Consider the following 26,211-nt stretch of genomic DNA (forward strand, 5'->3'; position numbering starts at 1 on the left):
CGAGCCCGTGATCACTGTGATAAGCTCGCTCTCCCTGCATGAACTCCTGGATGCCAGGAAGCGAGACTTGCCACTGCTAAATACTAAAGAATACCAGTAAGCATTTGGGATTTTATTGTCAAGTGCCCAAAGAAATTTAGTGTTTAAAGGTAATTTTTAACCCAAAATCTGCAGAACAAACATAACGCCCAGTACCACAGCTCTTCAGTTTGGTTCACCATCAGAATCCAAGTTTTACAACAATTAACAAGTGTTAGAATATAAATCATTTCATGTGACTCCACAGAGGAGAAGTGCCATCTGTAAATTTTCTACTTTGTCCTACAAAGGATCACTGGGGAAGTTAGCAACAACGTTTTATTTACTCTTTTGAAGAAAATGTTTTGTAAAGCGATCTAGTTCATTCTCAAGGTGAATGGCTTTATTTCTGCAAAACAAACAAAAGCAATGCATTTACTTCAATGCAGCAAAGTCACAAAGAACGCAGAATCAACAGCAGCGTTCGATTTCTGTTCCCCTGTTCCTGAAACCCACAGGTGCTGCGGCCAGAGCCTGGGACTCTGCAAGTGCAGGACGCGACTAGGGCCGCCAGGCACCTGCCCCACGTCTGTTTCCCCAAAGGCTGTGCCAGGTCCACCCAGGGGTTCCCCGGCTCTGCAGCTGCGAGGGGGGCGCTCAGCAGGGTCCGCACACGGCACTCCTGCGCCCGAGGCCGCCCACAGCCGGGGCAGCCTCACAGCAGAGCGAAAAGAACATGAAGCCAAGGCTGAGGCTGCTTCTAACTCCCCAAACCACCGACAGCGGGAAGTTTCTCTTCCATAAACACCTGCTGCTGGGACTAAAGGAAACACTGTTGCACTGAACGACTCCACAGGGTACAGCTGCTCTGGTGTTCTCCTACAGGAGGGCGCTCTGGGAAGGGGCCACCCTAATTTACCAACAGAAGATCAACGTTCCCGAGAAAGCCATCTCTCCCGCACAATAGAGACAAAGGTGAAGACAGTTTAAGAAAAAATATTTTGGAACTTTGCTCATTCACCTAGATGGGCACATACATTTAACTTAACCAGAGCTGCTGTTACAAGTCCAGAAGATTGCTACGGCCACACCCCCCTGCGCCTGCGCCTGCCTCATCGCCACTTGAAGGTAAAAGCAAGCACCAGTCTCACTGCAGTCGGCCGGGCTTGGAATGTGCTCCTGGCCCGTCACACCCACACTTACCTGAGCTGCTTGGAGTTGCTCTGTATGTTCTCCAACTGATCTATTTCTTTGGAAAGCCTAGCAATTTCCTTTTCCAGGTTTTTCTGGGTAATATCCACCTGCTGACAGAGCCGAGCAAAGGTAGTGGCCATTTCCCTAAAGCAAAAACAATTTTGTAATTGTAATCATGATTTACAGAAGGCTGTGCTACAAATAAATAAATAAATAAGTAAGTAAATAAAATCAATCACACGGCATTGCAGTGTGCAGTAGAACACAGCAATCAAAGTCTCCAGCTGTTAAGGGATTACAGAAGAGCAGAAAGCAGGAGAATTATGTATTTCTTGAATTAAAATAAAGAAACCTTAAACAGAAAAAATGCACCTCAGTCTATGCCAGCATAGCATCGGGCAGTTTGTCACTGAGCATCGACGGGTACAAATCTGAGATGGGGACTCGGGCAGTGACACGTGCTGGAGCAGCCAAGTGCCCCCCCGTGCAGCGCCCTGCTCACGGGCAGCGTGTGGGGGCTCTGCAGGGCAAGGAGTGCCCCCCGCTTGCTGGGGCATCCAATCCCGGTTGCCGCCTCAGCCACGCGCTCCCAACCTGAGTTCCAAGGCTCCTCTTTACACGGAGGGGGAAAAAAGATCCCATTTACCACCCCGAGCCAGCAAGCGGGCTCTCCCGCAGGAGAGGAGACATCTCCTCTCTACTTCACCTCACTGCAGCACTGGTTTGAGTCCAGCTCTTCCATGTCCTCACAGAGACACACAGCTGCTGGACACGGGGATGATTCTCTTTCCTCTGCTGAAGCTGAACTTTGTGTTAGTAAAGTATTCCCTGGGCTACACAGGAGAGGTGTTCTGCACCCTGGTGATTAGAGGTCTCAATTTAGTAGGCCTAATTTTTTGAAATAATATTTTAAATCAAAAAAAACCCCAAAAAAGTTTCAACAGGAGAGGCTGAGGGAGACAATCATCACCCAGACATTAGTTTGCAGAGACAGGTGGAAGAAAAGTGTTCGGGAAAGAGACAAACACACAAAAATGGAACAGCTCAGAAAGGCTCTTAAGTTCTCCTTCTGTGCTGCAGAAGAGCCAGGACTGTCTGCTCAGAGCTTGCCCACACCAACCCCCGAAGCGGGGCCGATTCCATGCCAGTCTAAAAGCCAGACCAGTTTCAGCCGTCACTAGAACTGAACCAGCTGCCGCATCTTCATAGCGCAGTGCTGGACAAAGACAGTCCGCGCCTGAAGACTCTCACACGTGCGCAGCGATGGGTGCATTGACCTTCTCAGGCGGTCACTTCAAACTCCCTTACAACTCCCGCGTACCGAACGCTAAGGGACAGAGAAGCTGCCTTCCCACATGGCACACAGCCAGACCCCCACCCAGGACACCACAGAGCCGCCCTGACACGGATTCCTGCCCCGGCGAGGGGAAACACCGGTGCGGTGTGGCACTTACTGCTGCACCTGATGGCTGCAGTTAGCGCTGGTAAGGCTGACGATCATCTGCAGCTTTTCAGTAGCATAGTTCACAAACTGCTGTTTAAAGGCTCTCTCTTTTGCTTTAGTGGTCCAAGTCAGTCTCTCATAAAGATACAACAACCCATACATACTTAGGGAGAGAGAGATGAGTTTCCAGCCTACTGTTCTCCAAATCTGAAAAAGAGAATTCATTGGCTTCAGTAAACTGCCCCACAGAATAAAACCTAATTCCACACCCTTTTTTAAAAAATCACCTCCATGGCCCTTTCACCAGATTGGTTTAAGAAATTATATTATTTCATTATTATTATTATTATTATTATTATTGCAGGGCAATATACCTATATTCAAATGAGCTGGTACCCTGGTGGCATGGAGAACATACAAGTTACAGAAGCCTCACTGATTTTTCAGGAAGAAGGAAAAAGCAAAGTTCCCACTAAATCCAAACTGAATGAGGCACCGTCAAATCATGTGATAATTCCGAAACTGAACACAGACATATGGCACAGAGAATACGTCCTACTATCCTCAGAGTAATTAGACTAATTTTCTCACTACAAACTGATTGTGGGTGTCCAGTGCACTACATATGCTCATCCGGCCCAGTGTTAAGTCTGTTACATGCTTCCTACGTTGCACCCCAAACAGGAAAGACCAGCTTAATCTTTGCCATCACTTCTAGTACAGTGAACGTTGCTAATACTACTTGCCACTCCGCCAACAACGATGATGCTCATAGAGGTCCGTGATGTCAGTGAAGCTAAACTCATTACCAAAGGAACCATAAAATCATCATTCGATACGTTCTCTGGAGTTACGGCAGGAACGCTGGCAGCAGATGGGGTGGAAGCTAAAGGACGAGGGATCTAGAAGAGTGGAATATGGCAGCCTGAGTAAAAAGCATTAAGGAACTACACAGCAGACTGTTTTTCATATATCCAGGGTTTGATTTACTTAAAACTCTTCAGCACAGCAATCTGAACAGTGCTCCTGATAAGCAGTGGAGGTTTTGACAGTTCCTTGCTCAACAGGGACTGGGTGAGAATAAGGGTTCTATGTAAGACTGGCTCTGCTGTAAGGATCCAGAAGTTACAAACAAAAAGGCTACCCAAAGGGTTCAATCCAAAGGAAAACAGAACTCGGGGAACAGCTGCAGAAAGTTTAGGAAAGATTTTTGGTTCCATTCTAACCCTGAATATAATCCAATAAAAACAATCTGCACCAAAAATGTTTCACACAAAAGGACTAGGGTAAAGTAGCAGCAAGCATGTGAATAAAAATCGATACATTTCTATCAAGGTAAAACAAGGCACTTAATGTCAGCCTAATCTCTGAAGTGAAGTACACTCACTTGTACGTTTGGATCTGCTAGTCCCAACAGCACTCTCTGAGCTTGTTTAGGACCCAAGAAACGGTTTACAAGCGAAGTCCATCCCAAAGAAAAGTGGAACATGATATCCTCCTGGAAATCTGCACACAGACTGTGACAGTTTAGATCATAGCTAAGGTCAAACCTCCTACACGGAATTAGCAAGTGGAGCTGATCCTGAGCACCAGAAGGCAGCAAGGGTTTCAGATTTTCTAGAATTAAAACAGAATGGTAAAGATGAGTTAACTTTAAAAGCTTTACAGCATATTCAGTAGTAGCATCTTTGTGAATGACAAGAATCTAAACTGACTGATTTATTTATGTATGTGTAAAATCGGTGGGCATTTTAGCAGTACCGATTTCTAACAGAGCAGGCAATTTAGTGCTCTAATAAAAGAAGACAGTCATGCAAAATCAACTCATTGAGAAAGCACTGCTGGGAACAATGGTCGAACTAACTGAAAGACCTCTATCAATGGTCAAAAGATAAGGATGGACCAAGAAAAAGTAGGTTTATCCAGTAGTTCTGTAGTGCCATACAGAAAAGGCAACATTATTGCATAAGGTGACAGAAGGCTTCACGTTATTTCATGATCTTGCTCTGATTCTTTCATTTATTTATTTATTATCTTCTATAGAAACAAATGGGAAGAGCAAGATGGATTAGCAGTAAAGTTACTACTTATTTAACAAAAAAGAGACCGCACATATACTTTTGTGAAACTATCCTGTGTTTTGCACTTAGAACCTGGAGGGACCTAGGGAGAGGGTTACACTGCAGAAACATTATCTAACAACTAGTGTATTTCATGGATCTCTTGTGGAAGCCAAAAGTTTAAATGGGTTTATAAAAGGATCAGACAAGTTCCCAGAAGGCATGTCCGTTACTGCCTGCTGAAGCCATTAACCCAGGTGCAGCATCTCAGCTCACTGTCCCTGCACTGGGGATGGATCGCTCTATTTACCCTGGTTCATTATTCTTCTCCCCAAGCATCTGTTACTGGTTAACATCAGAGACAGGCTACCGAGTTGAACACTCAAGTCTTGATCTAGGATGGCTTTTCCTTTATCATTTTATAGTGTTAATGTTCAATCAAGATCAGAAAGAAAATTCTTTTAAAAGCAGGTTTTCTTAAATTGTCTTCCTCTAAACAAGAAGTCTTAACATTCCTCCTCCCTCCTCTTACCAATCATCTCCTGCTGCGACTGATGCATTGACTGATTGACTTCACTGGAGCAACGGTCAGCCAGGTTCTTTCCCAAACCATCTTCTATATGTTTGTTCAGTTCCTGAAGTTTTATAAAGAATACACGCTCATCAATTTATATTTAGCTAATCAATCACATTATACAGAGCAGAGGTATGTTAAATGCTAAGCATCGTTATGTACAGTAGCAAGAAAAGCATGTTACCATGGAAATACCATGCTTTTAAATTGCACGCTGCAACTCGAAAACCTGAAGTGACACAGGGAAGATTTGTTTAGGAAAAAGTCATCGTGAAAAGCATACGGAAAAGTCTGATTTTCAATAAACGGTGACACTGAGAAGCATACCACTGCCATACTGCCCTGCAAAGCCGTTACTGCTGGCATCTGACGGCAGCCAATTTCACTGCTCTGCACAAAGATAAACTGACCCCACCAACGGCCACGGCGGTCTGCTCTGGAAATTTTGCAGAGCTAGGACAGCACAGACCGTCCTGAAAATGCAGCACTGCTGGCTGATCAATAAGGCTGAAACAGGCAGGAGTTTCGGCAGCCATTCAGGAGCAGCAAAGTCTGAGCGTAAGAGGCAAATGCTTACAGGCGTATACTCCTTCCAAATACTAAGTTTGAGCAGGAATTTACAGAAGCTTAATAAAAACTGCCTTTTTCTTAAGAAAAAATAATTTAAAAAACCCATAAAGCATTGAGTGTTTGCAAGCTCATTTTATTTTTATATCTCTTTCATTTTAGGAGTAGTGAAAATTGTTTACGTAAGGTCTTTATTTACTAGAAGACTACAAATCAGGATGTCAGTTTCAGTAACCACTCTAGTAAAAAGATGATTAAACCAAAAATTAATTTCTTTCCAAAAACAAAGCTGAAAATATTTGCAACCTTTTCCAGTTTTAGGTAGACAGATATGTGCATGTCAGAAAGTAAAAATCCTGCAACGCTTAAACAAAGCGTCACATAAAACGCTATGCAAGTTGTAAAAATACGGAAGTAGAAATTAAAGGAAAGACAAAGAGCCTGGCTTCAAACCATGCAAGAAAACTTACAGTCTTATAGAGCTTCAATACTTGAGGAGAAGGGTGAAAATCTGAATAAAATTCATCAACTAGAACTGAAAGTCGGCAAATCTCATCAGTCATTGCAGAGGAAACCTGGAAGAATGCGGTAAATACATAAAATGTTTCTTTTCCAGCCAGAGTAAAACCGACTACTGCATTAACTGTTACAATTAATGATTCAATTACCTGATAGTCAGGAATGATTGCCACTTCGAGGTCTTTTCCCCCCCTTTTTATATTAGGAAAGGAACATACTAGACATTTCATGAGATGGGTGGGCACCTAAAAGAACTGCCTTAGAGAAGAGATAACACTTGAATCCAGAAGATTTTTCACACTGCCATTACTTACTTTATTTTCTACTTCCTCAGTAACACGTTTGATTTTTTCCTTAGTATCTTCAGTCAAAATGTTCATCTGATTTCGAACAAAGTCCAATCTATCCTTCTGATCTTCTCGCTCTTCCATTGAATGGACTCTAACCCGGCAGAAAAGGAAATGACCATCACCAGCAGGTATTCTCCCAGTAACGAAACAAGCCCCACAGTCAGCCACGGACAACCTAGCTGAAGGTTTACTGAGCTGCCAAAAAGAATTCCAACAGACCCTGGCCGAACAAAGCTGAGGCACTGCTTCAGAATGACTGCAATACAGGTATCAAATGTACAGGCGCATTTAAAGGCTGCGCTCATCCAACATAACTCAGATTACTGGGTTTTGATATATTTACAAAAACAGTATTTGAATCTGGAATTGTTACCACTGTACATAATTACAACTGAAAAAGGTGCAGGGAATCAGGGTTTCTTTAATACCTAGTCTATCCCAATTTAAAAATAAAATAAATAAAAAAGTTTAAAAAAAAGAGAAAAAGGGTAAGTCGGATCAAACTGTCCTACTGCTGCTCACCAGCACCACTCAATTATTCCTTAACAGTGACACGGGTCTGATGACTGTGCAAAGCAAAACAGAAACCAACCTTGTTACAGACAACTCTTTTCAGAAGTCCTCGACCTATCATTTAAGTAAAAATTGCTCTAAAATCTAAAGCAGTTATATCTCGAAGGGCCAGCAGAAATATCAAACTGCAATTCAGATTAAAGAGGGGTCACTACACAGGTTTTGGCAGGTGAATTGACAGAAGTAGAATATCAGAATATTTTCAAACATTTGACAGCATGTTTTCATAGGATCTGACAACATGAGACAAGTTAGTACATAAACAGGCAGTTTGCGAAAGCTGATATACTCAGAAGATTGTGTTTGACAGGCACAGTGGAGTCTGCTGAAACATAAAGACACACTATTAACAGACACAGAAAAGATTAAACATGACAGCAAGTTCACTGTGTAAGAGAGCAACAAGAGCTAGCAACAAAAGTGAGGAAAAATACCATATGCAGACCTCAAAAAATATATGAAACTACCAGAGTGTATGAGCTGTTAACATTAGCACGAAAAGGATTACATGAGCAAAGACAGAACAAAGATATTTAAGGATACAATCTGGAAAGGGTCAGAGGCCAAGCCTCTGTTAGCTTGGGCTCCTCTCGGCCGTTACAGTATTCTAACTGCTTGCAAATTAAAGTGTCTACATCCTCCCATTTATTTTCTCAGTGTTACTGTTAACAAAAAACTCAGGTAAAGCAGGCCCAGACATCATCTCTGAAATGCTGGATACAGCTAGAAAAACTTAAAATTTCAGATATCTTTGAAAACCCAGACTGCCTTTGTAAGTCAATAACAAAGAATAACAAAGTAAACCAAGATCCCTACACAGAAGTCACAAACCAAGGACAAGACTGAGCAGTGCAAGTGAACAGTAAGTAGTAAGACTGACACGCCAGAGAATTTCTTTCTTACCAAGCGAGAAAAGTGAATTGTAAAGTCCGTAATGGCCCAAGAAAATCACCAGCATAGAAATGGCTCCTCAGAGGATGTGGACAAACCAAAGCCAACCAGCCCTCCAACCAACCTACCTTTTCTCTGCTGCCGCTACGTTTATGGCGTCCATAATGTTTTTCACAGTATCTATTATCTGTTTAGCTCTGATAGTGTGCTGTTCAAACTTGGTTTTCACGGCTGACTGCGAGATACACTCCTGCGAGGGGCCCAAGCCACAACACATTACTGCAATTCCATGCCAACACATTCAGGAATTTCACTGTCAGAAAGCACATGCTGCTAATTTTACCATGAACTTAAACCAATGGGAAATAAAAAGGGATAAAGTATACAGAAATTAAACGACAACAGAACTGAAATCTTAAATGAGTCTACAGCAGCAATCTGTACTTCGTGTTCATTCACAGTAATGTGCCTAGGTCTTTATTCTTTTAAGATAAATCAACAGTGTAAAGAAAAAAAGAAAACTTGGATGAAACATAAGACAAATCTAGCTCCGCAAAAAAATTTTCCAAACTATCTCTTTGGAATTATATCTATCTCCAACATGAATGCTGGCAATATTGCCTGACTTGAGTTTTCCTTGTTGCAACAGATTTTCTTAGTTTCAAGAGGCAGTTCGGTCAATACAATTGGCATGCTCATGTCAATTCTGACCATCCAGGAACAAAATACACAATTAGGAATAAGAAAAAAGGATTATCTTATAGGATTAAAAAGAGTTGTTAAACAGTCCTTAAAATATTAGCTTATTTGCAGATTATTAAGTGTAGATGAACAAGTAGAGAATGCTCTAAAGATAGGATTTCTAATCGATTTCCAATATTGTACAGTGATTCAGAAACTACAGGATGCTGACTGAAGAGATATACAAATGTTCAATTTGGGCACAAGCAAATCAGCTGTGATAAACCATAAATTAAGACTGTGACTTTTTCCAAGCAACTGCGCATCCTGAGTTACGTAGCCAATTAAACGCTGCTAGAATTCAGCCTGCACTAAGTCACCACAAAGTAGCAGTATCTTCATGTTTGAGGGGAAGAAAACAAGCGGCTGGTTTCCTTATATCAGAACTATGGGGTTTTAAAATTGTTCTCAATCTATGGATGCACCTTTCGTAGCACAAACAGGTTTAGGCTGCTTCTAAAAGACTTGCCTATGACCTCAGCATAGGCTGTAATAACAAACTTCAGCTATCTAAAAATAATAGATCAAAACAAAATAAACAGAATGGGTAAAATATATTCCCTGTTCCTCGACGAAGCAGATCTAGAAATCAGCAATGAAAGGCCAGAGTTCCGTAAGTATCAGCACATTGTAAGAGCTAGACTAGACACAGAGGAAAGAGTCTTCCCAACATTAGTATGCGGTAGGTAAAAGGATGACAGTCACTCACAACACAATCAGAAAATCCAAGTTAGAGCACTAGGAAAAACACAAAGGTTAGTTAAAACAACTGGGAGAGGTAAGAGGGGGACAGCAGCAGTTTTGCTGTTAGGTCTGTAAATAAGTATTTATCAAAACAAAGAGAAATAGTACGTTTCAACAGCGTAACTAAAACCATTACCTTCCAGCCCACTTTCAGCACAGCAAGACAGACTTAAAGAGCACAGCTTATGACATTCCCGAGCAGTGTCAGGGAAGGACTGTGCAGTAGCGTGCTAATCCAGGCTCCCTTAATTCGCTCCAAGCTACAGCCAGAACTACTATCCTGCCCTGCCTCCCTTCTCCACTTCTCACCACACCGCTTCTGTTCCCAGTTTTTGGGAGAAACTTTGGTTTTGAGTAGAATATCCACTAAGGACTGCTGCACACCGAGCACCGTGCATGCACTTCTTTGCTGTTTCGATAAAGCGTTTCCATGTATCTCACTGTAAAATTTCAGAAGAAAGATACAAGGACTACCCTCTGTTATTCCACAATATAAAAATTCAGAACTGATCCACTAATTCAACCCTTCAAGACTGCTATCTTTTTTCCCTTGTTGTAATACAGTTGACATACATAGTAAATTCACTTTTTAAAGCTACTACGTGAATCTCTAAAATCTGAATTTCACCACTGCTTACAAGTGTTTCTAGTAATGCCTGGACCAGTTTTTCTTTTAGCAACTTGAACCACCCTGTGCTTTGCATAAAAACATGTTATATCTATTTTTGTAATGCCGTTTGCCCTCACACAGAAGTTTACAAACCTGTCCAAAATGGTCCAAATTTTTCCCGTATCACAACAGACTAGCACCAATGGGTTGTTTCTAGATTTTGGTTTTTTGAGATTCTAGCCATACTGAGTTCATATCAGTCCTTGGATGAAAGGCTTCCCCCTCAGGGAACTGATACTAAGATCGGGAATGTGGAAGTACTGGTGAAGTTAACAGTTCCTCTTTTCAGCCCACATGGAAAAGAGGAAGCAGCTGTCCAATTTTAGTGAAGAGACAAGCAGGGTGAGAGAATCCAGGAGGAACAAAACCAGCACATACAGCCAGCGGGAACATGGAACATGCAGACAGGTTTATAAATGAGGTGACGAGGTAGCTTAGAGATGGGAACTGGATGAAAGAGTGTGAGAGGTGTTTGGAAAGTTTGAGCAGGGCACCTGAACAGGGACAAGGAGCTAAAGGCAAGACAGACTGAAGCACGGAAGGGGTCAGTGTCTGACGAGGACAGACAGAAGCATCTGTGCTCTTGGCCCTTCCTTGTCACAGGCTGGAGTGTAACCCAACAGTCTGGGGACTTGCAGCTCCTCTGTCAGGAACTGGAGTCAACGCAAAGCACTTTAGCCAGCAGTGCTTAGGCTGTACTCACAGCTGCACAGCATCTGAATTCGGTCTAGCAGCGCATAAAGCATGATGTATCAAGTGGGATTTCATTCCCAGACTGAATACAGAAGAATTCTACCTGATGTATGATATTCTTCATTAATGTATGAGCTGGTATAGCCTAGCGCTGGCAAACATAACTGATGACAATAATATGCTGATGTCAGCTACTTGATCAGCTCAAGAGACAGTAATCCGAGTATTATAATGGTCTGAAGATTTCAGACCTGGTGAACTTACCAGCCTTGATTTAAAAGCATATAAAATGCTGTATCATTAGAAAATTGCCCGCAAAACCTGAATGTGAAAGAGGCTGCAACATCAGACACTCAAAATTTAAATCACTTTGGCAATCTTAATTTAGCACATGTTGGCATGCTCTTAAGGTGATGTGATCACACTCCTATTCAAAGCCATTCATTATGATTTCAGGATGAAACATGGCTGTGCAGGGAAAAACATTATATAATCCACTCTCACTGTTGGGAGTCGGAAGGTGTGCAGCAAACCAAACATAATGTGAAAGAGAAAAAAGTTTTAAGGCCATACAGTGCTGTCACAGAATTGGTTTTTATCCCAGTCTCCCAAAGAAATTTGTCACAGTTGTGACCTTGTGATGGATGCTTCTCATTTTAGTGGCCAACTTGAGACTGTAATGTGTAATTTACAGATGTGCTGAGCACTCATAGCATCACATAATTCAGTAAGCCATACATTCATCTTAATCTTGAAATATCCTAAGTGTTGAGTGCTTAACTGTAGTTGTAAGAGATTTTGTCAAAAAAGCTCTGTGTACAGCAGATGGCAAAATACGTTAAAGAACAATAACTGGTTCAGAAGCTTTGTTTCCACTTTTTCCCTACTGGTTGAGTTTCCTACTATAATTTTAAGGACAAAAATCACAAACAAAAACACGTTTGGCTACCAACTAGTGACACAAGCAAGAAATTTCATGCCTCATGGACTCAGGCCCTGCTGGTATTCTAAACCATTCATTTCAACAACTCAGTCATCTATCGTAAGAGTGTCGATAATGATTAAATTTAAACTTTAGTCTGACATTTTCTTGCTTATGCAGGACCGAATCAAGCTATTATTTTAACACCTTTTTGATATACGCACACCACTATACAACTCTGCTTTGCTAAGGTCAAATGAGTTTGTTGTTAATGCCAGAAGAAACACTTTACAGATGCAGTTAATCTTTTAAAATATACCAAACAAGGAATTAATGGTCCAGGAATGCAAGAGCAGTCCTGAGCATTTATTTGCTGTATACAAACTACAGTCATACTGTTCAGGCTCACGTTGCATGAGATATGCTGATACATACCACACAAACCCACAGAGGCATACCCAAGACGCCTCTTTAAGATACCCAAGAATGGCTTTAATTAGTTATCAAATTCAGCAAGACAAATGGATCCTATCACAAAGAAACCACCTGACTAGCTAGTCCTACTTCTCAAGAAACTTTAAACTCCAGCTATGAACATAGCTAAACTGCAGTTGAAGCACAGATTCTGTACAGCAACAAGGATGCAAAACCAGGGTTAATATTTAGAGTGTCAGAGGTAAGTCAACAAAGGTCATAGTTCCAAAACCCTGGCTTTAACAATGCAATTAAATACTTAGGTTTACATCGGTGGAACATGATTTATTACTATTTGTGTCCTGAATTACAACATTAATTACAAAGCTGTAACTAGAACAAAATAAGGCTTACTATATGCCAAGCATTTCACCGGCCCACGGCTGTAAGACACACACACGTCTCTAAGGGCATCATCTCTTTTTATGTAGACTATATTGCTACTGAGATCTCCAAACACGAGCAAAGAGTTTTGGTCCCTTCCCTCAATTCTTTCCAACAACTACATCTTACTCAAGGTGAGAAGAGATAAACGGAATCCACAGATAAGGCAAAGCTGTCAGACAGTTTAATACTTTACACTCCTCCACTTGCTAACATGGGTAATGTTCAGAAAAACTAAGCTAAGCGTAAACAAAAGCTACCTTAGCATTAAAAACCAGGCAGCCTAAAAAGCCCATCATAAATACCTCAAATATCTGCTCAAAATGTTGAAATTCCTGGAATCTTGTTTGAAATCCTTCAGCAAGTGCTCCACCTGTGAAACATAACAGACCGTAAGGGTGAGAGGAATACGTCACAGCAGTGACTCTATCTTAAATATTTTTGTTTATCAGGTTTTATGACACATTTCTGTATTTAAGGAAAAGCAAGAGTTCCTACACACCACCCTCTGGCATTCCTTGGGCCTTCTGCCTCCTGGCACTCAGAACTTCTTTTGCTGAAACAAAAAAGATGCGATTCCTTGCTTCTACAGGATCAATAACTTTGAGTTCATCAACTAGAAAAGTCAAGCAACGCTCCATGTGCTGCCTACGCACCTAAGGAAAAGGCAAAAAGCTCATGAGAAAAAGGCAAAAATTGAGCCATCATCAAATCTGAATGTCAAGAGTCAGAAACAGATGCTGAACAACCCCTTAGGTAGCAGACACTTTCTAATCCTATTGATGCAGCCAGCTGCTTTTAACCACTTAAACAGCCCTGGAAGCAACAATACTTTCTTCTACAACTATCTGTACTTATGTAAGTGAGAGATCTCATTCAGTTACTGGGGTAACCACTTCATTCCCCGTGTACAGAGGAATAAGTATTACTGCAAGCTAGGTGCCGCTGGAAATACCTGAAGGGCACACTGAACTGTTGCTAACACTGTACTCTGCCAGCTAATCTACGCATGTATACATGTATAACCTGTACCCTCAGGCTGCGTTACCATTACAGAAACTAAAGGTAATACAAAGATTTGAAACAAGCTTAACCGCGGAGGAAAAAGGTTCTAAACAAGCTTCCCATTGCACTACCTGCCTGCATATATTGCAGGTTGCTTTGTGCTGTGAGCAAGGAATACATTACTTCCATTTTCTGACCAGATAACTTATCCTTTTATTAATAAAGGCAAAGCTGGTGTTTTCATATTCATAACTGTATCAACTAGGCAATTTAGTATGCTTGTATGTGTGTGGAGGCCTTTTCTTTATTTATTTGCATGTTTAAAAAAATCAACCCCAAAAAGAGCCATCAAATCACTCACATCTTCCATATATTCTGGTTCTGATGCAGAGGCATCCCATCTGTTATTCAAGATGAAAATGTTTGGCTTGGAAAGTCGTTCATTCACTTTATGGAAAAAATGTTTTTCCTAAGAATTAAAGCACAAACAGAAAACTCCCCAGACATCCAGAATCACACATTCTTCTGTAACATATTTTGAAGTTAATCCAGCTTTTAAAATATTTACTGAAAAGAATTCATTATCATTAAAAACCAAAGATAACCCACACAAAAGAGGACTTATGATAGTCCAAAAGTCATCAAATGTCTAAAAAACCAATGCCAATGCTAGAAGATACTGCAAGCTTCTCTAAAATTAGGTGCAAATACAAATTAAGAAAACTTCCAAAACAAATGGTTTAGAAAACACTGGAAAATAAAAGTCTATTTTTCTATAAATCTATCATGTCATTCACTGTCTTGTTTTTTTTCCCTCCTCCTTTCACTCTACCTACCACAAAGCTTCATGTCCTTTGATTGTTCTGGCCCTCTATCACATTTGTTCGCAGTTGTGCAAGGCTCAAAATATTGTTGGGGAAGAGAGGGAGGGAAAAAGAACACACAAAATACACTGTATCTGCTCATTTCGTTTTTTAAATAAAGACAACTGGGCTAAAACTTTGAAGTCTTCCTTACGTGAACTACCAAGATGCTCCTGTTCACCTGCCATATCCAAAAGACCAGCCTCTAACTACATTCTTCAACCAGGCAATATCAGCTTGAACTACAGACAAGCTACATTTTCTATATGAGGATGTATGGCTTGAGCCACAGGAAAGTCACTGCTGAATGTTTTAATCTTAAAAATAAAAGACATGCATGCACCTGAAAATGCATTTAGGTCCCTTGCCTGTACCTACCACCCATCATTGCTGTTTTCATAGTCACCACAGGTAAGTTGTGGAGTGAATCTACACTCAGCACAGCTGAAACAGAAGAGACCCCTGTGCTGCCATAAGCTTTTTGAATCTGCAGCAGGACACCACCACGTGTTCTGGACACAACACTGGAGATACGTTAGTCTCCATCAGCCAGGGAGTAAGCATTATAAACAAGATTACTGCTGCAGAAAAACACATTTACGCAAAAAATCTGTGGCTGTGTAGCAGCTGCCAAGTATTCTCAAATCTGTTATGCTAAGAGGTAAAAAAAACGCCCAAGGAGGATGAGAATATTGTTATACACTTTATCTGAAGGATAAACTTGTGTAGATGGAGAAAGAAACTACCATTTTCCACAATGCAAAGCAAAATACAAATGCTTCAGAGTAAGCAAATGCTTTACAGCAGTTACATAACTGTTAATAGCAACTTCATTTCTGTCTACCAGGCTGAAAAAATTAAAGAGGAGAAGGAGCAAGAGAGCTGTTTACTGAGCCAAAGCCTAAATCACAACTCGGATCTGTTTCCTTTCCCTCCAATACACACCCTGGACACTGGCAATTTCCAGATTCTAATAATTACAGGGTGCTCAGTATTAAGTGAGGATTTATAGGCTTGGCAACCAGAACACCTCAGCAAGACTTTAATGCTTGAAACAAATTGCAAGACTAACCGAATCCCATTTAGCAGGTTTTAGCCATGCCTGACAAGAAGAAAGTTTGGCCAAAAATCACATTCAAAAGCAGAGTAGCACTTCTGTGACTGGGTGTTTAGGATCAGACAAATACAAAATTAACAGAATCTTCTAGCAGACATACAGCCTATTAGTCTTTCCTGCAGATTTATTATGTCAGTCAGATTGGTTTTAACGGTTCATTTTCCTGAGCAAACTTGGCCTTTTCTCCGTTACTTCATTACACCAAACCGAAATCTGGCACACAGGTCCCTTTTGTTTCCATGTTCCTATATAGTAATGAGATGTTCACTGAAATCTTATCTTTTTTAATTCTTCCTTTTTTTTTTAATTGAAAAAAAAAACCAAAAAACTAAACCTACTGTGGTATGCACATAATCGCAACGACTTCTAGGCTCCCTCCATTCTAAAAGCCAAGAAGCGTCCCTCATGAGATAATGGTGAAGATAAAGCCATAGCTGTGCCAAATCCTCTCTTTCCCTTGGATGTTGTCAGTTTTCTTTTTTTCCCTTTTAAATCACAACTCTTTCGTATTTGAGTCTTTGTGGATTTGGCTCAGAAGATGGAATGTAACGTTTTCAAACTCATTTTATGTTCTCAGATTTCTACCAAACTATTCTGCTTTGCTAGAATTCAAGGAAATACTGTCTTTGTACATTCAGTTCTTTTCATATTAAAAATTGCCTCAATAATTAGAAAGGTCAGACACTGCATGTCAGAACTATGCTCAGAACAATCAGAACACTTCATTTGTCTACAGCAGGCTTAATAGGAGTCTTCAAGAGATTTCTCAGTAGCATTATACCACATTCTGGCAGTCACACTTCCAATAATTTACACCGATACTGTCTGCATTCACAATACTTGGTGTAGCCAAAACTGGAAATTACTACAAAATTAAACCAAATCTCTGGTCTTGTATTTTGAGTACCGTAACAGCTCCTTTGTCCACCCTGCATGCTCTTCTTCTACAAGCCATGCAATATTTAGGCTGCAAGGTATATAGAAGTCTTTTCTCTCTTGAAACAAGGCCTTATAGAATAAAGATGTTAAAACTTCTTTTGCTCTCCGTGTTGCACAAAACCATGCAGTGTGAATGCTTATTGCTAGCCTTCTTCAGAAGAAACAGCCCAATGAGGGGAACCTGTAGCACTTGTCCTCAACACAAGGTGCACGAAGGGAGTTCACCCTCTTCTGAGACATGAACACAGGAGGAACAAGACAGAAATTAACTTCCTTCACCTGCTTTGTGTATTTTACGGAACTTCTGAGTATGAAATAATCCATAATTTATTTCTTCAATAATACAAGTGTCTTCAGCTGACAAATATCAACAAAGTACTACATCATCCATTTATCAAAAAAGAAACCGAGACAGAAAGGACAAACATGATGCTCAAATCAGAGTAAGCAAAGCTGGTAAGAAACTTGGTTCTCCCTTCCCTCGTGAGGAATATACATTGTTTCTCACCTCCCACCCCCAAATCCTATCCGCAAGATCTAAATGCAGTGATTCATGGGAGCTTCAGTAAAGGTCTAAGAGAAGCCATTTCAGCTACAGAACTGCTGAATATTTAAATGAAAGAGTGACATAAAATCATTGCACATCATACCGTGTTCATGAGAGTCGATTCAGAATTGGCAACCAAGACAAACACATCAGCATCTAAGCAGAATTTATCAATCCAGCTGTCCAGTTCTGTAGTGACATCTGTGCCAGGGCTGTTGAGAATAAAAAACACAACCCCATATATACACAGCGAAGGAGTATTCAATTTTTATAAAGTGATAAAAATAGAATGGGATTCCCTAAGGGCCTTGTAAGACGATACAAAGTTTTATATCTTTAGGCTGATCCCAGCCTCAAGCTTAAGGCAAAACTAGCAAAAGCCAATTACCACTTAGCATTTGTCAGTCACCTGCTCATTGGACCATCTACATATTCCAAAATGCAATTTCAAATGAATAACTATGCAAATCATAATTGCCAAGAAAAGCAGCAGGCAGTCCGTCAGAAATCCAGGCGGTCTCACAGAATGGTCCCCCCCCTCCCTGTATCCCAAGTTTTAGATTTTAATCAAGGTCGGCTGTTCATAAAATATTTCTCCATTAATAAAAGCCTACTTTAAAGTGATACGCTATGCAACCTGCACATGGACTTCATAAGAAACTAAAATGAAGTTAAAACTAAAGTGCTGTCAGTTTTCAAAAAACAAGTGGAATATGAGCACAAGGTCATGTTTGCTGCTCAATTATTGCTAGTTCAAATTTTCTCTAACATTAAAAAAAAAAAAAAAAAAAAAAAAAGAAGAAGATTATTTTCTCCTTCCAGGTACCTGTTCTCTCAGAGTCCAGGCTGTTTTCCCTTTACATTTCACCTTTAGCAACCAAGACTGTGCAGATCAAATCAAGCCTGTATCACAGCTATGCAAGCCCTGGGCTCCCATCACTCTTGGACTACGCACGCATCCCCAAGGAGACAGGGTAACTGTAAGCTTACAAGTCCAGCAGTGTATCACACCAACCACCTCTCCAGCCAGCCCAGCTGGCTTTCTCTGTGGCTAACACAGGACCCGAGTCTGCACCCAAGAAAATAATGACAAACTTCCAATGATTTCAAAAGTGCAAGATCAGAGACGCAACAACAAGCACTACAATTTATCAGAATACACTCTGGGTGTTATTTTTCTGGATATGAAGAAATCATACTTACAAATTCACGCATACTTAAGGGAATTACTCTCAAATTCAATTTATACTGATTCACATATTAGGTATAGATCACCTAATAGTTTGAAAGAAGTATTACCAGGTCATACCTCAGTGGCCAGAAATACAGGCATTTGACATAGACAAAGCAACAGCTTTCAGAATTCTTTAAACCCACAAACTGTAGGAAATGCTAGCCCAACACCTATGTGCACACAGCCAACATAATCACAATTACATTTTTAGTAACAGTTACGTTTTGAGGTCACTCATTACTTTGATATGCAGGCGCTGCAACTCTTACCAGCAGCTTTTCAAAATGAAGTCGAGATTGCTTACATTTCACGTGATCAGTTTAAAGACAGGAGATGGGCAACAGGTTGCTGCTGCAACAAAGCTATTCACACTTCCATACTGTTTGTTTTAAAGGTAAAAGCATCCTCAGCCAAAGCTAGTCCCTTGTTAAGCTCAGTCACAGGACACTTGTCTGTTCCAACTGTTACAAGGCCAAAATCAGTAAGGTGATGACAGGCACCAGTACATACAAAGGAAAAAACTCCGTACTCAAGAAAAAAAAAAAAAGAGCCTTTCAATAATTTGGCAACCTAACAACCAAAACACAATTAATCAGTAAACCAGCCTCTTTTCTAAACATTATAATGGCTAATTTATTTAAGAAAACATTTACTAAAACAGAAAACATACCTGTCCACTAAAACCAAATCGTCTCTCAGCAGGGCACACTTTGACTTGGGCCAAAAGACATGGACAAGACAGCCAGCTTTCAGATCTTTATCCATGTGAAGTGCATGAGCAAGCTGATTGACTGTCTATAAAGAGCATAAACAGAAAACCAACATGAATATGCACCACAAACAAGTCTGTAAATCAGTCTAATTCGGTTCTCAAGCAAACCTGGCCAGAATCTAATCTCGAACAGGATAAGAGAGTTCATACTGCCTCATGGTGCATATCTGTGGGTTTGGTTTTATTGGGTTTTTTTTAAGCTCTTAAGACTCACCAGCATCTAATGAACAAGCTGTGCCTCAAAACTCAGACAGGAGTTTCTCTGGAGCCACAAAGTGGTATTCACTACAGGGCCAGAGTGTGCGATAGCATTTTAATGAATTTGCCTCAGTTTATTAAATTATTAAACAATAAATTGATTAACGTATCAATATCAGCAGTTAAATATGCCAAGCACCATAAGGCCAAATGAGAGTCACATTCCAAATCCTTAACAAATAACAGAACTTACTCTTAGTCCTATAAAAAAAAAATTTTAAAAAAAATCACTCAACTTACACTATGCTACGAGACACATGTTAGCTGTTTCTCTGAAACAGCCAAGAACAATTGTGAAGTAGACCATGTTAGTTTGTTAGTTACCCCCTTCCTAAATAAGAACTTAAAAATGCAGAATCAGGTAGTCTTACAGTTTAGTTAGACTGGAAATCATTGTCTTTTGAGAAAGTTACTGTGAAAAGTACAGTTAATCATTCAAAAAACATACCTTGACACTCTTCTTTTCATCTGATCCTTCTGTCATAAGATAAGCTTTATCTCCATCTGTCCCTTCCACACTGAGAAAGCAGTTAGTTGTATGGCCAATCCCACTAGGAAGTACCTTATCCCACAGCATTGCGTTAATGACTGAACTCTTCCCACTACTCGTTCTAGAGGGATAGAAAATAAAAGCATGGTGAGGACAGTACAGCAGCATTAAACATACCTTTGTCTTGAACTGAATGCACCACCATTTAACTGCGTCAGACCCACACGCTGCAAGCTGTTTTGGGTGATAAGAGCTTCAAGCCAGTACAGCACAGCTTGCCAGGAAAGAAGAGGGGTATACAGGAAAAGTTCATCTGAACAGCAATTCCAAAAATCTTTCTTGGTATCAACATTGCTTACCCAATCAAGACAAAACCATTTTCATTTGCATAACGCATACTGGCTTAACAGGCCCAACCTGTACTGGTAAGTATGCCTTACCTGGTATATCTGAATCCGTGCAAGGAATTTGTAAAAGACACCGGCTCAACTTTGCTACACCAGCAAGAGCATCTAGCATAAAAAGATGCCTTAGACCAACTTAAAACTATTGCTAAATCACAGCACCCTGTTCCACATCAGGGGGCAGCCTGCTCCCTTCTTTGTGCCAGCCCTAGCATTCCTGAAGAACAGAACAGATTGAAAATACATGTAGCACTTTGGGCAGTATCATGTTCTGATCAGACAACTCCACATTCCTACTCACAGGAAAGCTAGAAGAATTCCAGCGATGCTTGAGGAGGACACGAGGAGAACCCTGCATGACAGGGGCAGGGACGAACTACCCTCTATGGTGGCAATCAATGGTGACTCCTCAGAAGGTTCACGAAATTACCACCTCAGCAACTTAACCTGTCTTTAGAGTAACATCTCATCTTTACCAGTCAGAAAGGAAATGCTGCTTCTGATTCAATTTTCCAGGCATGAGATGAGGTACAAAAGGGGCATCGTTGTACTACTGCCTTCAGGTGCATTTCACAACACAGCTGTCTGGGAATTCTCCCCACAGCCAGCAATGACAACTCAGAAAAAATCAAAAATTCAAAGGATGATGATCTCACTGAATGAATATTCCCAAAGTAAGACGCAAAACAACATGCAAAACCCCCTCAGATTTATTTTTGTGTGTAATTCTTATAATGCAAATGCTGTCTTTCATAACAGAACTTAGCCTTGTCCTTATTTCAGAAGGAAGAGGTAGCTAAATTAACCAAAACCCTGTTGATTAAAACGAACCAGTCACCAGTTCAAGGCTCTGCAAGGACTCGAAGTTCTCAGTGATGTCCTACTTCACACTAACCCTCTACCTCTCACCCATAGATATTTGGCATTTAACTATTACACAACAGTATGCAGTTGCATAGACTAGAACTCATTTTTCTGTCACTTCTAGAAGTTGTTCAGCACTCACTGTACAACAATTTACAAATTTATTCAAGATGTCAGAGTTAAATTCTTTTTCCTGCTCTGAATTTCTAACCTTTGCAAAAGCAACATTTATCACACAACTTGTAAATGTATTCGACTTTTAACTCTGTGAAACATCAAGGCTGAGACATAACTAATCTCTTTATCCCAGATCCTTTTATTGTTTTTCTCTAAATAGCTGAACTATTTTTAGCAAAATGAAGGTAAGTTCACCGTTGTACATATTTTTTTCAATACTACTACAGAATTTTTAGAACTAAACCGTGAAGACTCATACTCCAAAAAAACGAGGTAACCACATGCTTCAATTTAAGCACAGAAAATCAACCTTCCTGAAGCAAAGTGGACAAACAGACCCCAGACTAACCAGGCACATAAAAACATGCGAAAGCACTGCAACCGTACCCTTTTAGAAGGACTTCACTATTTTATATCTGAATTCATATTTGGTAAGGTGGATTTTCATCGTCTTTTCTACAACCTCCAAATTTTATATATGCAAAATGTTTGACGCTTGGTCTGTAATAATACCACCAAGGACAGTGAACTAGAACTGCTTCCAAGTAGTGATTCAGGAAAGCAGAAATTCATACCTTCATTGAGATTGATCTGTTAGCCCTACCCTACACTGTTAATCTTATCCCTTACAGTCATCACGCAGATCTATCAGACTAATTATGCAACCAACAGGGCAACCCTCTCTATTTTTCTTCAGCTGCTTATATATGGAAATATAAACAGCTCAAAGTTTAGGTTTTCCATACCTGTGATCAAATACAAACATTCTCAACAGTAACAGTCCAGTAAAACACAAATATTAAACAAACAAAACCACTACGTTAAAAAAACAAAAGCCATTCTACAGAAGATGATGAAAAACTCAGAACTTCCTAAGTCAAATAACGGATCTATACAGGATAATTACTTTACAGTTTGCCAATGAAACACATATAACAAAATACACATATTTAATCTACAGTCACAAAGCAAGATGGCATCAAAGAAATATTCGGCATCAATTAGGTAAGAGTGAACATGGTTTTATGTATTCTATTTCAAACAATAATTCTATGATGAAGCACTAATTCTAGTGCATTTAAATGAGAAATACAAACAAAAAGCTGCAAGAGGAAAAAAAAAAAAAAAAAAAGATATCAAATTAAGGTCTGGTAATTATGTTCATTACCTGCCAAAAAACGCCACTTTCATGTGTCTCCGTGAAAGCACCTCACCAATGACTGCTAACTTATTTTTATATGCCTGTATTTCTGCTAGTTCATCTTCTGTTGCTACATGTTCAAGCTCTGGGTTCCTGTATGTTGCTACACGTAGAAAAAGAATAACATAAAAGCAATTGTGTACAGAGTAGGTGCTCCAGGATAGAAGATACAGATTATCAGTACTTCACATGCCAACAAAGACCTGTGTAAATTTTAATTATACAGCGGTAAGAAAACAAAACAAACAAGACCTCACTACAGACACTGATATCAGCCCTTGTCATTTGACAGCACTTGTGACATCCTGACATAGAGTATTTCAGATTAATCAAAAATCTAACTGCTGGATTCAATAACCCTGTGAACACAGCCCACTGCACTGATTTGTCCTGCCCTCTGCAACACCCGCTTCCTTCAGAAAGGAAAACCAGGACCCTCTCATGGATACACCAGCTAGGCTGGGCTGTCTTCTCCCTGCAGAGTTCACTGGGGTGATAAGCAACCAACTCCGTGTGGCGACACAGGTGCCTCCACGCTGCTAACACTTCTGGGAGCGTAACCGGTGGTTTTTTGCATTACATCATGTCGATCTACTTTCCTGCTGAATAATGGGAGAACCTGTTTGTCCTTTCTTCTATACAAAAGAAACCACAACAGGGCTATAAATGATGGAGTGGTTCAGCTTTCACCCTCACCGACAGCAGACTAGGCTACTGGCCCAAGCAACGCAATCAGCTTTCATATACAAACCACCCTAGGCATTCCTCCTAGCCTAAGTTGAAAAAAATCAATGTCAAATGAAAAACGTGACTATTTCTGAAGGTGTTATATTTACACAAACAGCACATTGATATATAATGTACACCGTGCTGCTGTAAAACATACTCAAAGCAACAGACAAGACCCTCGCATTTACAACGAATGCTAACCTTCCACAAAAGTTGCTCCCTCCGTGACATAGTCTAGCAGCTGGTCGAAGATGGCAGTGATTGTCTTTTTAGCCAGCACAAAGTGCTTCAGCGGAGAGACGGCAGCTTCTGCCATTATGCAACTGTTTAGAAAGTTACATAAAAGTAAGCAAAACATTCGGTACCCCCATCTACGTGAAAAGTCATACGCTTCTCACCCTGTCTTGAAAAAAAACACAACCCCAAACCAAGCAAACCAACCCCTAAACCACCGTGAATGGCAGCAGGCCTAGCTCACGCGGGTTTTACCACCCTGGCAGACTCACCTCCTCCCCTCACCACACGCCCCGACAGCAACTCGCGAAGCCCGGGGGCAGGTTTAAGGCGGTTTCGTGCGGCCTGTCCCGGGAGCACGAGACTTTCCCCTCACACCCCCCCGGCGCCTGGAGAGACGCCCCGCGGCTCCCCTCGGCCGCCCCGCAGGCCCTGCCCCCGCCGCCGCTGAGGGGACGGCGAGGGCCCGAGGCCCCGCTGGGTAAGGCCCGGGGCCCCCCCGCGGCCCTGCCCGCCGCCGGTCACTTACGGAGCCCCGTCTCGCTCCGCCGTTACTCGGCAACCGCCGCGCCGCCGGCGGGGCCCTCCCCGCCGCCGCCGCCTCCTCCTGGCCCGCCGCCGCCGGGACGGGGGCGGACGCCACTTCCGCTTCCGCCCCTCCTCACCCCGGATCCGCCAGCGGCGGGCGGGAAGGGGCCGCCATTTTTAGTGAGGGCCCAGGGGGGCGGGGCGGCCGCCATCTTCAGCGAGGGCAGAGGAGGAGCGGGCAGAGGCGGGGGGGCCGCTCGTGAAATGGAGGCGGGCGCGGGCCGCTATGGGCAGCACCCCCGGCAGCGGGAAGAGCCGGCTCAGCCCCCCGCGGCCGGCGGCGCGGGCCCGGCCGGCGGACGTGCCCGATCTGAGGGGCGCCGGGCCTGGCCGGGTGACCGCGGCTGCCGCGCTGCCCGGGGCCCTGGGACAGAGCCAGGGAGGCAGGGCTGCGGCCGGGGGCCGCCTCGGCGCCCTGCGAGTCCGCTCCAGCGCCAGCGCTGTACTCCGGGGAGTTAAAAGCACGGGTAATGCACACATGGGGTATGAGAGCGTAAGAATCAGAACCACCGCACGCAACGAAAATTAATGACATTTAATAAACACAGAGAGCACGTTAGTTGAGAATTACTAACTAGATGTATTTTAAGTTCCTGCAGTAATTGGGGGGATTTAAACTTTGTTTAGAAGTCAATGATCTTTACTGTAAAAAAAAGTTCCTTTGTTCAGTAACAAACATGATCGGGGAAGCTGAAATACACAACACAACCTGAAGGCTCAAATGTCTGAAACCCAAATAATCCAATACAATTTACTTCCAAATACAAAACAGCTCCAAAACCCAGTAGTGATTTTGTATAGCTTCTAGTTTTACTGCAGGAACAGCATTCTATGAGCCTCGCTGGTATCAGTGTAATGAACAACCGAGTGACACACAAAGTGACTCCGAGGAAAAAAAAAAAACAAAACCAAATAATACTGACATACTTCAATTAGTACAGTTAATTTCTCTCATTCACGACTTGGCTGAATTGCTGAAGCTACAGGGTTAAGGCAGCAGTCTCTGGCAGTACCGGACCAGCCGCATGCCCCTGCTCTTGGTTCACCTCTGTGCAGCAATCAGCGCACTGACCTTCCACTTATGTGCTTCGCATAAACAAACCAAACTTTTGTCCTTCGATGGGGACAACACCCTGTCCTTGGCACACAGTGATCACTTTTGGCCTTCCAACTTCTAGAGAGACTCCACTCATTACCTATTTTTTGTGCTACTTAATCTCTTTCTCCTTTTACCATGCTGATCACAGGGAAGCCGATACCCTACTTGCATTCCTGCCAAGGTAAAACAAGGCAAGCTACTCCTCTCCATTTCAATTTACTTTCTGATAGATATTAAATAGAAAAATATTAACATTAGTTCCTTATTTATAAAATCCAACCTAAGAAAAACTTGAAAAGGTGTCCTAGTTGGACCCTGTGGGGTGAATTTTTAGTTAGGAATGATTTGGCTTCGTAGCATTCCTACGGGGTGTTTTTTTCATTCCCAGTTTAGAGATTATAAATAACAGAACTCCAAGATAGACATGAAGTTACTCAGGAGTCAACAAGCAAGTTTTCAGTACCACAGGGCTTGTGCTTTTACAAAAGACCACCTTTCCTGTGTGGGACAATGCTGGTTTATAGGAACGTACGCACTTAAGCCCACTTATTTTGTGGGTTTTGGTTTTCTTTTTTTTTTAATGCCTTTTTTTCCACTTCTTGTCACTGTCACCTGGAGCAGCTTTCTCCAGAGAGCTCAGTCTTGCCATTCCACCTGTGTGTCATCACCAAGAGCAGGGTTTTAAGAGAAGCAGCTTTCCTCCCCCCACCCTGATATACACATATGAACAAAATTAACTTTCCATATGTAAAATAATTCTTATTAGTGCTTTGTTAACTATATTACTGCTACCGTTTCAAGCCAGCCAGGATGAATGTGCTCAAAATAAGAAATGCAAAATTCTACCACAGACACCGTCATTCTCTATACAA

General features: G+C 41.6%; 1 protein-coding gene across 3 annotated transcripts; it reads right to left on the reverse strand.

Annotated features, from left to right (window-relative positions):
- Positions 1–97: 97 nt before the first annotated feature.
- Positions 98–24,318, reverse strand: MFN1 (mitofusin 1). 3 transcript variants are annotated; one of them, XM_055723929.1, is made up of 18 exons: positions 24,182–24,317; positions 23,620–23,741; positions 22,657–22,792; positions 20,002–20,164; positions 19,194–19,318; positions 17,393–17,501; positions 14,185–14,292; positions 13,321–13,474; positions 13,124–13,191; positions 8,319–8,440; positions 6,691–6,817; positions 6,328–6,432; positions 5,249–5,351; positions 4,044–4,273; positions 3,403–3,558; positions 2,667–2,863; positions 1,222–1,356; positions 98–427 (listed from the first exon to the last, which is right to left on the reverse strand). In XM_055723929.1, exons 2-18 carry the CDS (start codon positions 23,732–23,734, stop codon positions 358–360), a joined length of 2,223 nt encoding a protein of 740 aa, XP_055579904.1. In that variant the 5' UTR covers positions 23,735–23,741; positions 24,182–24,317; the 3' UTR covers positions 98–357. The 3 variants fall into 3 exon arrangements, with proteins under 3 accessions (XP_055579904.1, XP_055579905.1, XP_055579906.1); XM_055723930.1 differs by lacking the exon at positions 24,182–24,317 and adding an exon at positions 23,925–23,943; XM_055723931.1 differs by lacking the exon at positions 3,403–3,558 and having other exon boundaries at positions 24,182–24,318.
- Between the last annotated feature and the right edge of the window lie 1,893 nt (positions 24,319–26,211).

This window comes from Falco cherrug, chromosome 11 (assembly GCF_023634085.1).
Source record: "Falco cherrug isolate bFalChe1 chromosome 11, bFalChe1.pri, whole genome shotgun sequence".
NCBI classification, from domain to species: Eukaryota; Metazoa; Chordata; class Aves; order Falconiformes; family Falconidae; genus Falco; species Falco cherrug.

Coding starts and splice junctions, on each gene's coding strand:
- MFN1 (XM_055723929.1), bottom strand. CDS start 23,734: ATGGCAGAAGCTGCCGTCTCTCCGCTGAAGCACTTTGTGCTGGCTAAA. Junction 17,502..19,193: donor GATTTGGTTTTAGTGGACAG/GTATGTTTTCTG, acceptor TATTCTCAACAG/CCCTGGCACAGATGTCACTA. Junction 6,433..6,690: donor CTGAGGAAGTAGAAAATAAA/GTAAGTAATGGC, acceptor GCATTCTTCCAG/GTTTCCTCTGCAATGACTGA.